Source organism: Corythoichthys intestinalis, chromosome 4 (assembly GCF_030265065.1).
Source record: "Corythoichthys intestinalis isolate RoL2023-P3 chromosome 4, ASM3026506v1, whole genome shotgun sequence".
Classification (NCBI taxonomy): Eukaryota; Metazoa; Chordata; class Actinopteri; order Syngnathiformes; family Syngnathidae; genus Corythoichthys; species Corythoichthys intestinalis.
The window spans coordinates 22,583,848-22,598,717 of NC_080398.1; the positions used below are offsets into that span (position 1 = coordinate 22,583,848).

At 42.5% G+C, this 14,870-nt stretch overlaps 2 protein-coding genes across 2 annotated transcripts in view; both read right to left on the reverse strand.

Moving 5' to 3' along the window:
* Positions 1-1,770: 1,770 nt before the first annotated feature.
* On the reverse strand, positions 1,771-10,388 carry LOC130915471 (gastrula zinc finger protein XlCGF57.1). The gene is made up of 2 exons (XM_057835519.1): positions 9,653-10,388; positions 1,771-3,564 (listed from the first exon to the last, which is right to left on the reverse strand). The coding sequence occupies exons 1-2, from the start codon at positions 10,044-10,046 to the stop codon at positions 2,183-2,185; spliced, it is 1,776 nt and encodes a 591-aa protein (XP_057691502.1). The 5' UTR covers positions 10,047-10,388; the 3' UTR covers positions 1,771-2,182.
* Positions 10,389-10,843: 455 nt separating this feature from the next.
* Positions 10,844-14,870, reverse strand: part of megf8 (multiple EGF-like-domains 8) — a 52,207-nt gene continuing 48,180 nt past the window's right edge. Inside the window, exon 43 of the mRNA XM_057834202.1 lies at positions 10,844-14,836. Within this exon, the coding sequence (XP_057690185.1) occupies positions 13,355-14,836 (1,482 nt within the window). The 3' untranslated portion in view covers positions 10,844-13,354. The remainder of the gene's footprint in view (positions 14,837-14,870) is intronic.

Here is a 14,870-nt window from a genome sequence, read left to right on the forward strand (position 1 = left end):
AGGCCCCTCACATGGTGTCAACCGGAAATACAACTAGCAAACGATAGCTCAAACATATTATTCATAGAGTAGGCGTTTGATGTATTTCTTGTTCTTGTGGGTTTCATTTGTGTGCAGTGGCCACCAAATCTAAATTTTGATAACTGTTATTTTACCTCGCATCTATTGCTCTAATTGGACAGGTAGGACACTTTTGTACCCGCCCCATCAGCAGATTCAGCACAAAATGTGGGTTGACTGTGTCCGCATCATAAAACATATTCATAGGCCTTCATCATAATACAATTTAAATAATTACTCACACGTGTTCATGCATTGGTCATAATTTATTATATTTTTACAAGTAGAACAGCACGGATTAATGGAGATGGAGCAGTCATGTATACAATTGTATACCACATAAATTTGTTCTTTTAGTGTAATGTTTAAAAAAAAAAAGAAAGGTGCCGATGTCCTACCAGAAACATGAGACTATGAAATCAGAGGAGTGCCAAAATTAAAAAACAAATGAATAAAAATATTGAAGTATATTTTGTCATTGACTTTTACTTTTTGTCACTGGAAATCCAAAAACAGAAAAGACAAAAAGTAAAACTCAATAACAAAATATGCGTTTATATATTTTCATTTATTTATTCTTTTTTTTTTTTTTTATTTTATTGTTTATTCATATATATATATATATATTTTTTTTTTTATTTTTTTTTTTTATTTTTTTTTTTATCATATATATATTTGACACTCCTGTGATTCCATTTAAGACTGCATCAATTTAGTTGAAAATTTCTAAAATACAGTGGAACCTCTAAAGTCTAATTTGATAATTTCACTTCTGGATGAATATTTAATCTACTGTGCCCATAGTTGCGTTAGTGTTGTAACTTTCTAGAGAATTGGGTTTGAGAATACATTTCAAGGTTATATTCCAGAAAAAAAATACACTTCACTACTAAAAGATCGCAGAATTCTGTGTCCAAAGCAGGATTTCAACTTCATTAATAAAAATGTGCATACCTTCAAGTGATAGATTCCACCAAAATGTTCTATGAAATTTTAAAGGGCTTCTTGAATAGAACAAACATTGGTAGTTTATAGACTATCGCTAAACTGGAAGAGATCATTAAAATGGGCAATAGCTTAAAACAAATGTAACTACAATCAATTTTGGTCAGCTAAGAAGAACTGTAAAGCTAGTTTTACACTTTAAAAAGAATTGATTTTAGTTAGGGTGTTTATGAATCGCGGATTCACTTTACATGAAAGTTTAAATTGTGGGTGTTGATCTTTGTAGGTATTTTGGATGTGGGAGGTTTCTACCTAACAGTAACGATATTAAATGAGTAAATACCGCCACTTTTAGAGATGTCCCAATCTGATCAGGTGATCAGAAATTGCGGCATTTTTCAGAGGATCGGAATTGGCTGAAAAGGATCGGGTTTTTAATTAAATAAATTATATTTACATTTCTCTGCTTCATGCGCGTACAGCCTTTACTCTTCCTCCTGCTGATTATCTTGCTCAACAGTGCACTGCAGTTTGCTTGTTAAAGTTAGTGATGCATGACAGACGTTGAAGCTTTGTTGCCAGAGAAGCCCGGGAGTGCTACCTTGAAAGACACCGCATGTGTCAATCATCGTTGAGCTCGTTGAACAATAGCGGTAGTGTGCTGTGGCAATTCATTGTGTGTATAAAAGCGTTCTCAGCAGCATGAGAGGATTTGAGTGGACTCACTCAATGAAGCGGTGGGACAGTAACATGTTTAAAAAAAAATTTTTCGGAACAATTTTTTCGGTATCGGATCGGGACATCCCTAGCCACTTTATAGTATAATACATTCTTTTGTCAACACTGGCCCTATCTGGTGTCTATTTATGCCCATGACATTATACCAAACAAAACATTGGTATGTGTAAATTTTGTTGCTGGAGAAATACTTATTAAATATTATTTTCCAGATCAACAAGTTCCCAAAGTTAGCATATTTGTGCACCATTTTTTACGACTAATAGTCCATTTTACCATGTAAGGGATTCAACTCCGCAAGTGTTTTTAACTAGTTCTTTGGTTTTCTCCATATTTAAAAACAACAGCAAAATAGTGGCGGTCGGGTTTGTTCCCAAACACTTCAGAGGTTCCACTGTAGTTTACGTGTCAAAAAGTCGACAAGTACACAGTTGTCAAGCTAGCGACACTTGGCGATGTGTCCGGAGAGGTGGTGGGACCGAGCGAACCTGCGCAGACAGTTAGGGCATGAGAACGGCTTCTCGCCTGTGTGCGTGAGCATGTGAGTCTTCAAATGGCCCGACAGGCGGAAGCTCTTGCCGCATTCTTGACATATATATGGCCGCAGATTGGTGTGACTGCGGCGGTGCTTGCCCAGGTCGCCAGAAGACGTGTAGCGCCGGTGACATTCGGGGCACTCGAAGGGTTTTTCCCCAGAATGAGTGCGTTTGTGCTTCACCAGATCGCCCGATTGCGTGAAGCTCTTGTCGCACTGGTCGCACTTGTAGGGCCGCTCGCCAGTGTGCGTGCGCTGATGGTTGCGCAGGTGCGCCAGACGGATGAACTTGTTGCCGCACACGGTGCAGTGGTAGGGCCTCTCGCCGGTGTGTGTGCGCAAGTGGATTTTGAGCGCTCCCAAATCGCTGATCTTAAGGCCACAGTCGCTGCACTGGTGTGTTTTCTCGCCGCTGTGCAGCTTGCTGTGGACGAGCAGGTTTTTGCGGGTGTTAAATCTCTTGGCACACACCCCACAGTGGAAAGGTTTCTCGCTTGAGTGTGTCCTCAGATGGAGATTTAAACTTGCTTTGAGTCCGAATTCCTTTCCGCATTGGCTGCAGGAAAACTCCTTCTTGGCCGAGTGCGTGGTGAGGTGGCACTTAAGTTGGTGCCCTCTCTGGAAAGCCTTCCCGCACACTTGGCACTTGTGCGGCTTCTCGCCCGTGTGGATCAGAGCATGCTGGCGCCAGCTGCTGCGCTCCACAAAGCGCCGGCCGCAGTCCTTGCAGACGAATGGCCGGTCGCCCGTGTGGGTACGCATATGGTCCTCCAGGCTCTGGGGCGTGCGCAGCTTCTTGCCACACTCGCTGCACTGCACGCCCACATCCAGACAGATGGGTTTCTCCTCAGATTCGCTGTTCGGTGCGTGGCATAGATGGGGTCCTTGTCCCCATGTGGCCTTAAAGCTCTTCCCGCAGTCCATGCAGCACAGATGCCCCGCTCTGATGACCACTGACATGTTGTGCCAGCGCTGACAGTGGTTTTTCAGGTTCTTCAAGTATTGGAAACTGCGTGCGCACGTCGGGCAGGGGTGAAGCCGTCGGGGCGGCGCCGAGGGGTGGGCTTCTTTAACATGGACCCGCAGGTAGACTTTGGAGCTGAAGGTGATTCCGCAGGTGGAGCAAACATGCTCAGGGATGAGGTTTCGGTCACGGTCGGAGAAGCATTTTTTGAGTTCGGCGAGGTACTCCTTCTGGTGGACCCACTTGACGTGCTTCTCCAGGAAGTCCAGGTTCGTGAAGGAAACATCACAGTGAGGACAAGGGAAGAACTCTGATGATGACTCTGAGAAAATAGAAAGAGGTCATGTATATAGGTGATATATATATATTTTGGCCATGATACCACGCCCTGCTCAACTGTCAAACAAATATCACTTCCATCACAAAGAAAGGCCAACTGACACCAAAGGTTCAAGACCATGCAGACTCTAATTGCAACTCATTTCTATTCATTTTTAAATCAATATCTTAATTTTAAAATGTTGAAACAATGTTTGCATGCTATCTGTAAGCTTTAAGCATTGTCAGAAACTGCATTTCAGTTACCACTTGTAGTATGCAAAACTGAAACTCATGGAAATGGGCAAATTTCCCCAAAACATTCAAGTATCGCAAAAATGTTTTTACCCTTTCAATAGGTTTTTGGGATGTTTCAATATATCGCTAGACCGCAATGGAACCGCTGTTTTTTCCCAAATTTATACGCACTGGATGTGACATACCGGGTCACATGATCAATTCTCCTCAAAATAAAAAAGTTTTATTCAATAAAATCCCATGAGATTAGAATTAAAAAATAGATACGAGGCTTTTTTTGTAAAACCCTTCTGTGGAAACAGTTAAGTCACGATTATACTTTGCCTAGATTTTTTAAAAAAATCACATTTATTGAGCAACAACAACAACAACAACAAAAATGATAGTAACGCAGCTTGAGTAGCACCTGTAGTTGGATTTTCGCTTTTCTGGATTATACTATTTATGTATTATTTCATTATATTCTTTGTTACAGCTGTCTTCAAATAGTTTACTGACAAGTTTGAGGCATCACATTTTTTAATTGAAAGACTACTTACAGGAGACGACTGCTGTTGGTTGAAAGCAAGTAAATTATCAGTATTTCTATACCGTCCATCTCTAAGAAGCTTAATTGTTACGCTGACGACACACAACTGTATTTATCAATTAAACCTGAGCAGATCAGGCAAGTGGATAAACTAAGCACCTGCGTCCAAGATATAAATACCTGGATGAGCACTAATTATCTTTTACTTAACCCTGAAAAGACAGAAGTCCTTATAATAGGCCCAACAAGTGTAAGAGACTCTCCAACTGCCCAGATAGCCACTCTGGACAATTTAAGTGTAGCCTCCAGCACCACAGTTAAAAACCTAGGAGTTCTATTTGACCCAGACTTATCTATTAAAGCTCATATTAAACAAACCTGCAGAACAGCCTTTTCTCACCTGCGCAACACAGCCAAAATTAGAAATATTTTGTCTAAAAACGATGCAAAAAAATTAATTCACGCGTTCGTTACATCTAGATTGGATTACTGTAAGTCCTTACTTGCAGCTTGTCCTAAAAGTTCTCTAAAAGGTCTTCAGCTATTCCAGAACGCAGTAGCAAGACTTTTAACAGGAACTAATAGAAGAGAGCAAATCACCCCTGTGCTCCAGGCTCTTCACTGGCTTCCAGTAGAGTTTAGAATTAAATTTGAAATCCTCCTTCTTACATTTAAGACCATTAATGGTTTGGGGCCATATTATCTCACTGATGCTCTGGTTCCATACCGCCCCAACAGAACACTCCGTTCTCAGAATGCAGGTCTACTGGTAGTTTCCCAGTGTCTCTAAAAGTACAGTAGGAGCTAGAGCCTTTAGCTACCAAGTTCCTGTCTTATGGAATCAGATTCCAGCTAGTATTAAAGAAGCAGACAGTCTGTACATTTAAGATTAGACTAAAAAATGTTCCTATTTGACAAAGCTTATGGTCAGGCTAGTTGAAATCGGACTAGACTCACAGTTCAGTCTAAGCTGCACTTGAAGCTATAACGCTGGGTGAAGTTCAGTCACTGAGTCCTATCCACTTTTTCTCACTATCTACCACTTACTTTCTCTTTTTTAATTCTAATATCTAGTTGACTAGTCTCTTCATCACTAGTCACCCGGTGTCCCCTTTCCCCCCTCCCCTCTATTGTTTAAACTTGAGTTAACTTGTGTTGGGTAAAAAGGTTCTAAAAAAGGAACCCAAGTCTCTCATTTAATCAAAGGAAAACATACAGGCTTTTAATGTCTTCAAGACATAATGGATGGATGGACATTTTGAAAGCTTTTTTCCTTCTTTAGTAGCAGATGAAGGCCAAGTTATACCAGACGCGTCTGTGGTACGGATCCGCCAAGCTCCATGTTGACTGCGTGCTCCGCAGTACTTCAAAAGTAGGACAAAACATACCGGCTGCGCACAACTGCGGTGAGGCAGCTCCTTCCCGTCGTGAGCTCTTGCGTGATGGCGCGCGTTACTGTGGCATTAAAAACAATGACAAACACACAAAGTCTGTTCTCAACAAAGAAGTGAGCAAGGTGGACTTGATTTGACTGAACATTTTTTCCCCCAATTTTTTTTTGCATTTACCATGGCCTTGTGACACCCCGACCACGTCAACAACCCGTTCTCTACTATTTAATTACCGTTTGAAATTACATAATGTGTATAACTCACAGCCCATCCTAATTTCTTCTGCTATGGCGTTCCATGCAGATTTATTTTTAAACTTTGTGACTTTCCACCTCCATAATGAATTATTCATTGCCCCCATTCGCTGGTGTCTAAACTGTGAATAAGCACCTGGCCTGTTGACTGCAGGCCTGGCTCCGCCCATTTTGACGGATGCATCTCCAGCAAAAATGGAAAATATCCCAAACAATTAGGCGGGCTCCCCCACGTCTGAGATGGTCCGCTGTCAATTTGTAGCCCATATGCGGCCGGTATCATTTGAATAATATGATAGAATGGAAACTGATTGGCTCCACCACTATATGTTGGCGGATCCGTACGACACAGGTGTCCAGTATATATTGGCCCCAAATCTGACTGTGACTTAGCAGTGAGTGACAAGGAATACCAAGATTTCTGAAGATGGAATCCAGAGGTAAGAATACAAAACTAGACCCTTAAAAGGTGACGTGACGAATTCCCAATTCATTTGTCACAATTCAATGAATTAGAAATGCACGTGTGACCTCATCCAAGTTTGTCATCTATGAGGGCTGTGATTTGACTGCAATCACTGCCCTAAGTCAAACCGCTCCACAAATGATCAGAATTCAAATCTATAATGTGACACTACACTTTATTATGAGAGTACCTACCCAGTACCCACCATTCGGCAATGACCGTATAATTCTACAATATCTACAATAGTGGATTTTGATTGACAGCTATGCAAGAACAGACTTGATCGTTTCAGTTTTGGGTCAATTTTCAGGATTACATTTAGTGCGTGCTGTTTACAAAACGACTTAAAATTCAAATTCAGCAATTTAGTGTGGTATGTCAATTTCTCAAGACATATTTTGCTTTATAGAGAAATTTGTTATACTGACATCTGACCTAGTAGTTGTACTGCATGGCATAGACGACAAATTCTAGGTTCAAATATCTGCTCTGGAATGTCAACATGTTGACTGATAGCAAGTCCAGGATGTACCCTACTCCACATTTAACACTTGGGAGCCCTTTTGTCCTGCAGCTGGTGGCTGATGCATAACAAGTCCTTTGTTTATAAAACCAACCATTTTAAAATAGACGAGACAAAGAACAACAAAGTAAATACAAATTACAGCACACTTTTATTGTCATACCAACTCACATTCAGCGAGACAAAGAACAACAAATACAAATCACTGCACACTATAATTGTCATACCAACTCACATTTGGCGTATCAACGAAAAAACAAATAAATACTAATCACTGCACACATTTAGGGGCCGTTTACATGGTGACTCCGAGAATACGAAAAATTTCACATTTGCATTTGAGTCTCCATTTGAACAATGTCGCAATTCTGCATGAAAATGATGTAGTATTCACGCCAGGCCCTAGGGGGCAGTGCAGATGACCAGGGCGACAGAATGATGCACTTTGACCCCACCAAGCTCCCTCAGCCTGGAAAAAAATATGCACGCCCACTCGAAGCAATGGCATTTTTCTTTTGTTCAAAAAGGCACAAAAAATGAAACATTCAACATATTTAATTTAAAAATATTATTAAAACAGTAAATTAAAGCCGACATTCCGCCGTATTTGCTGTTTTTATTGTTTAGTAGCACCGCCCAATGTGACGTGTACGAGTGCTAACGTTAACGGCGCGGTCTCGCGCTGCGGGAGCCTTTGATATGCATGCCAAGGAAGCCCCCCTCAATCCCCGGCAATCGTATTCTTCCACTTTGGACGCAGGATTCAGAATTGTTCGTCTTTGCCTTCAGTCTTCGCCGACACCATATGCACACGAGGCGAGTCCGCTACTCAGTCATTGCGTCTTTGTGTCGCCATGTAAACTGCCCCTTACTGTCATTCAACTCACATTTGCATGTTATGGCACAAAACAAATTCAATTCAATGAGTCTGATTGAGTGTATGAATTGGATGAATGAGCGAGAAAGTGAGCAAGAGATTCTATAGAATTCGGTTCACTTGTGCTATGCTGTTCCTCAGCATGGCGTGCACATGCGCGGCACTGTCACTCTAGGTCTTTATGACATGTGCCGCATGTGTACCAATGACAGTCTATGCACGGAACTTTGGCAAGATTGCTTTTGCACCGCTCATTCATCTGACACTTCACCCTTTTCCAAAGGCTAGGCGCAGGCGGTTCTTGCCGTTGCAGTTCCTTGTTGTGCGCTTCATTGCAGCCACATGAGAAGCCGCTAGCTCCCATGCGAGAGCCACAAGAAAGTCCACCAGTCTTTCCCTCCCTTCTGGTGCACGCTTTATAAAGCACATGGGCATTTCGTGTCGCCATGTCAACCATGTTGTAGAATACGACGACTGGCCAACGGCGCATTACTTGGCGCATACTGGATTCACAGACCATCGGGTCCATTATGTCGATGCCACACTATCCTGTTGTATGTTGTGACAGTGTTTGGTTTTGCCTTGGCGGATTTATCAATCTTGATCACGCTGTGCATGCTGCTGAGCACATACACAATATTCTTGTGTCTGGGTGCATACACCGTCAGCGTGGCAACAGCGGTTAAAAACACCTAACAAAAACCTGAAATCTTTATTTTCATAGCACTTTTACATGCAATAACTCACTTAGTGGCTATTGAGAAATAAACCTGCGACCCAACCTGGTTGGTGAACTCCTTGTGGCACTGTCTTGCCGACTGGGGAAGTTCCCAACGAATCTTGTAGACTGTGCCATGGAGGGTAGTTTTCCAGCTGAACAGTCGTTGCTCCAATGACAACGATGTAAAAAAAAAAAAAATTCTGTACTGAGTTGCAAGTGTCCACTGCAGATGGCTCAACCTGCAACAGAGCCTGCTTTCTCGGACGAGCGTTTTCTTCATCTGCAGTGTGAATAAATTCAACATATTAGCAAATGGGAAAGTAAAATGTTATAACAAATGCCGTATGGTCTACATTTCTGAGAATGTATGAACTTTATTCAGATTTTATGTGCAGCACGAGTGGGACGAGGAAGATCTAACAGACCGCAAAAGTTGCTGGAGTTACTTTTCTGACGCGATTTTTACTCAACTGTGCATTCATTACCCTGTACAATATTACAGCATGTATGTAAAATTGCACAAACAAAATGAGGTGACCAATGTTACAGCGTGGGATCATTGTGGAATTAAATTGGAAATAATATATACTGAAAATGGGACACTTGGGAAATCTAACCTGAAGATAGTTCAGAAGATGAAGATTGATGTCTTCTCCTCTCAGTCGCCCAGGGGAACGTCGCCCAGGACCACTGCAAGCGCCTGTTGAACTCTTATTTTCATCTTCATTGCTGGGTGTTTTCAGCTTGAACACCAAAAGCAAACAGCTCAGTTTTCAGGGTGAAGCCTAATCTACCTTCCTACCTGTGTGGTGGGTGTGTACGTGTTTGCTGATTGGCCCATTTTCTTTGCCAGTCTCCACTCAACTGCTCAGCCATCCTCATCTTGGACAATGCTCACATTCCTCAGAAATGGCCTTTTGAGTAAATTAATAGCTTGTAATCAGAGCTATCCAGAGTAATCAGTTTTGAGTAGGTCACCAAGTGTTAAGGTTATTTGGGATCCATTTTACCGAACCCGACTGAGGACAAACATTACTGAACACAGAACAGAATCCTTACGTTGACTGTCTTACCTGTGCAGTCCTCTTCATCATCATCCTCCATCTGTCCTCCATATTGCGACTCCTCATACTGAAGTTCTTCTTCTTTGATGATGTCCTCCTCCTTAACATCCACTTCATTGTCACATCCCGGCTGAAGATCCAAGCCCGGTTCCTCTTTGAAAAGACTGTGACCATCGAGTGTCCCTTCTAAAGGACTTGAGGGAGCATCACAGCGGACCTCGCTGATCTGCAAGCAGTGTGGCTCCTCCTTGATTCGGATGTCGAGGTTCTGTCCATCGGTACAGTCTTCCCGCAGGTCGTCCTGAGTCCCGTCACGTGACAGCTGGTCGTCCTCAATTTTAAACGTAACAACGACGTCGTCCCTCGTCGCTTTGTCTACCAGGTGCACGCACTCCACCTTCATATTTTGACCTCCGGGGATCACACTTACTAAACAATATCAGCGACGCTAGCGAACCTACTCTGTCTGAGGAGGAGCGCCGTGATTGTGTCGCCCGGGGCTAGCGTAACGGTGTTAGCATCGCGGCTAACCGCATTAACCTGGCCGCGGTTGCGGGACTGTACCTTAGCGGAGGCGTCACATATCCTAGCTTTGTGCACTATGTGTGTGCTACTAAATCACTAATGTCAAAGCTGGTGTTTAAAAGATATTAAGTAGAAACACCCGCGCCCACCCCTTGTTTACTGACCTGCTTCAGTCGTGACTTTAATAACAATACAAAACGATGAGAGGGAGAACTTCCGGGTTTGGTGGCCAATCAACACGCGGAACAGATTCCCATAATTTAAAGCTCCCCGAGGAAGACCACGCCTCTTTTAATTATTCATTGGTTCTTACCCTTCTATTCAAAACGTATTGCTTCATGAAATATAATGGAAATACATTTACTGTTTACATACTTCTATGTGATGGCTATGATTAATAATGAAAAATAACCATTCAACATTACAAATATGTATATGTAAAATTAACTGTACATTATATATTTTATCATTTAGAATTTTCAATATCTATTTTTTAGCACAGGTAAAATATAGTAATATTATAAAGTTCTAACGTTTAGAATTACATTTTGTATTAACTATTCTAAATATACAGTATATACATGTGTTTACTGTTCATATATATTTTCTCCAGACAAAAAATATGTATAATTGTGTATTTAAAATGTCTGAAACATCCCAACATTTCATACAGGTATATGTTTTTATTTCATCAGACTCGGGACAGATAATCTTTATGCACTCTTTTGTACAACACTTCCCTTCTTTCAAAAACAAACACCAAAGTTATTTACAAATATAAAGCATGTTAACAAAACAAATACACAAAAGGAGAAAAAAAATCCTTCTTTGTGGGCATTATAAATAGAAACAGTGTTCAATGTAACTTGTATGTAGCAGGATTTACGTAGCACCATTCCTAATTGTGTCATCCACGGATTAAGTTGGGTTAACTTCACAGGTTGGTTCTGTGCAGCTTAAACCCCCCCCCCCTACACACACACTTCCCTACACAAAACAAAATCAAAACAACCAGTGGAGTGGATATGTCATTCAGTCTTACTTCCTGTGAAAAACACTGCCAATTTCTCACTGGGAGAAGCGTTGAAAAGAAAATGTATTACTGTACTTGCAAATTCATTTACTATCTCATTAGTTGTACAGTATATTTTAAATGGCAGCTACGATTGCTAATACAATCATCCATATGAGGCACGTTTGCCTCAAATAAAAGTCCAGCAAAACAAGCCAAACAGACATTTCACATACAAAATATCAGCACATAAAGGCAAATTTCATTTCCACTGACAAATGCACTTGTCATCAAATTACATTTTCTTTTTTTTTTTTAAGTGGATATATTACTTTCGCGACAGGAACTTAACACACTTACATTGAATTTAAAGCATGGGTGGGGAACCTCAGTTTTAACCTTAGCAAGAAAGCAGCTTATTATTGGTGCTCAGTTTGGCCAATTCCTAGTAGTGATTTGCTCAGAAGCGCTGCTTTAAACCAAAATGGCTGACTTTGTTCAATTTCATGTACTGGTATGTATTATGAGTGTCATGTCCACCAGTGTCATGTGCTGTTTGTCGAAGAAAGATAATACTGACCAACCTCAAGAGGCAAACAACTACTTAATTGCACATTTCCACCCATTTTAGTATGAATCGTGATGGAGTTGAAAAAAATTCCCCACCCTTGTATAAGTCACAGACAAGGCAAGCAGTGAAGGCAGATGTGTTGGAGCATAAGGGTGAAATACAAAATAATTAAAAAAAACAAAACAAAAACAAAACATGAACACATATTGACAAGTCTTAAAATAAGTAGTTTTTCCAACTATTATTCACACACACAAAAAAAATCCTCTATTCAAACCTTGATTGTCACTTTTCAGAGGTACATAGCCTATGTTAAAAGTCCAACTTGGTACCTCCCAAGTGAACAAAAGAAGCATGATTTCTCTTGTACGTACAGTAGTGCATTTTGAAGGACAGCCGGCTTGGTCACCGTGGACCTCTGTCATACAGTATGGCCTTACATCATAGAGGACACTCAATAACAAAGCATTATACAGTGTATGTACAAGCGTTCAATTTGCTCACCACAGGTGATGATTACGCCGTCTACTGGACTCTAGTGTACGCTTTTTACTGATGTAGATCTTGAATTGACCGAATTTCCTCGAGTAATGGCCCCGAGAAACTATGACAAATTAACATTCATCACAATTTTACCATTTTTTTATTTATCCACTCCTCAGTGTCTAACATAAATCGTGGTTCCAGTGGACTCAGTGTGTTGCTCTGGAACACTATAAGCATCATGGGTTCGCCTCTCTTCTGTTTCTTACATTTCTCCATTAAATAAACTGGGTTGTATTTATGTACACTGATAATAAAGATTCTATTAAGACTCCACTTTTACTTGATATGCACCCTAATACAATAAGCAAAACGCCTAATTGTCAGGTGACCAGTCAGAGTCACAGTTTGTACATGCTACCATTCATTATACGGACATTTAGGGCTTAACTAACCAAAACACCTTCCCCAAGATTTTTCCATTGGAAATAGTGACTCATTTTCTGAGTTTAAAGACACCATCATGAGGCAACTCTGAACACGGTTACTTATCCCAACTGATTTAAGGCTAATTATAGGGATAGTATACTGTAGATTACCATTCAATCGCTCATGCACAATTTAAACTCTATGCTAAAAATAAATGTTTTTGGAATGTGGGGGAAAAATAGTAGTTGTACACAGATAAAAGCTACAATAAGATGGGAGGAAGATGCAAACTCCACATAAAATGATTTAAGATTTGAAAACAGATCTTTTGACTATTAGGCACATGTTCTACCTGTAACCAAATCTTTATTCTAAGAATTTTCTAGAGATCTTTTCCTGACTTTGGGCAGACTACAACTTTGGTTGTTGGCATGTCAATCACAAGGCGCATATAAATAAACCGTGAATCTTCTTCTTAACTGATTACTTTAATGAACTTGCATGTTTTAGGAATGTGAGAGGAAGCGGTAAAACCTGGTAAAAACTCAATCAGATGGAGAGTCGAACCCCAAAATCCTGACTGTGAGGCAAGTGTGCTAACAACTAGTTTACTGCACTGTTAGTCACTACATGAGGAAAGTACGGTAATTCTTTTCCTGCTCAATGTACAGCTCAGAATTTGCCAGTGTGTCTACACGGCCATAGTGGTAAGGTGCTGATGCCCGATCAGCCCTTTGCGGCCTCCCCCCGCCCCCGGGTGCCCACCACCATTGCCGTGACCGCAGTATTCCTGTAGATTCTGCCGCAGCGTCACTAGAGCCGAGCCCAAGCAGGCCCGATTGGGAGCCAAGACCCCACCAGGGAGCTGAAATAAGACTGTGGCCACCCCAGCCATTCCATCATCCGTGGGCTCCAGAGTGATTGGCCCCACCTTGAAGGAGGAGTAGGAGAAGCCCATGAGCTGTGAGAGAAAGGGGTCAGAACGGCAGAAGTGCTGATAGCCGCTGTAAGTGGACGGGTGATGTTGCAGAGAGGCTTGGGTTCCAGCAGTGGTGCCAGCATAGTGGTGGGTGTTCAGGTAATGCAAAGGCAAGTGTTGGCCGTTGTTGCCACCGGCTGGTGTGAGATGGTGCTGGTGGTGCCCTGCGGGTCCTGAGCCAAGGTCGTGTTTGTAGGACACAGGTCCGGTGCGGCCCCTCTGGCCCACCATCACCCCTCCGAGTTTACCGGAGCGGGCATGTGTGACAGATACACCCCCACCGCCAGTCGACGGGAGATATATGAGCTGCGGCTCGTCCGGCTCCAAGTAAATGGTGAGCTTGGCGAAGGGCCGCGACGCCATCTTCGTCATCTCCTGGATGTGTCGCCGCTGCTCCCTCCGGAAGTCCAGGAACTGCTTGACTTTCCAAAGGAGCACGCAGACTGACAGGAAGAGGAAAAAGCAGGAGAAGAAGACAGAAAAAAAGACGAATAGGTCAATATGGGCTTGGTCCTGACGCAGAAAGAGTAGGCCTTGGGACTCGCCCTGATTGCCCACTGTTCCAACCCCTCGGAGGGCAATGTAGAAGCGGCTGGACTTCAAAGAGTGCACCTCGTGTGGGAAGGTGATGACCACCCGGTCGCGAACACCTCGAACGATCAAAACAGTCTGCGGTTTCCAAACGGTAATGTAAGAAATGAGGCCTTGGGCACGTTCTTCACGAATCTCTCTATCTGAGCCCGAAGGCTTCGCTTGGAGCTGCAGTGGATTGTACGAAAGAATGCCCCCGTTCAGACTAGACGAGGCATTTTCGAACCCCTTCATCGGGGACGGTGGCGAGTCCTTGTCCGTCCCTGCCGTTGTAGTCCCTCGCGACTCCTCCTCAATCTTGATAGTGTGGACACCAGAGCGGCGGTCTACATCTACGATGAAGGTGTCGTGAGAGTTGGACACATATACCTCTACCTCGCCGAATGTCACGTCAATGGTGACTCGGATGTCCACGTTGGTGAACTTGGGCTGGGCGGCAAAAAAGACTGTGCGGCCCCGTGGCAGGTTGCGAATGGTCGGGTCATGGAAACAGTTGGTCTGCGACGTGGGGTCGAAGCAGCACTCTGTGTCAACATTGACTTGCCGGTAGCATTGACGACCATTCACTGGCGTACCGTTGAAGGAGTCTTTGCACTTGGCACACTGGGAAGAATTTTAAAAAGTTAAAATCAGCAAA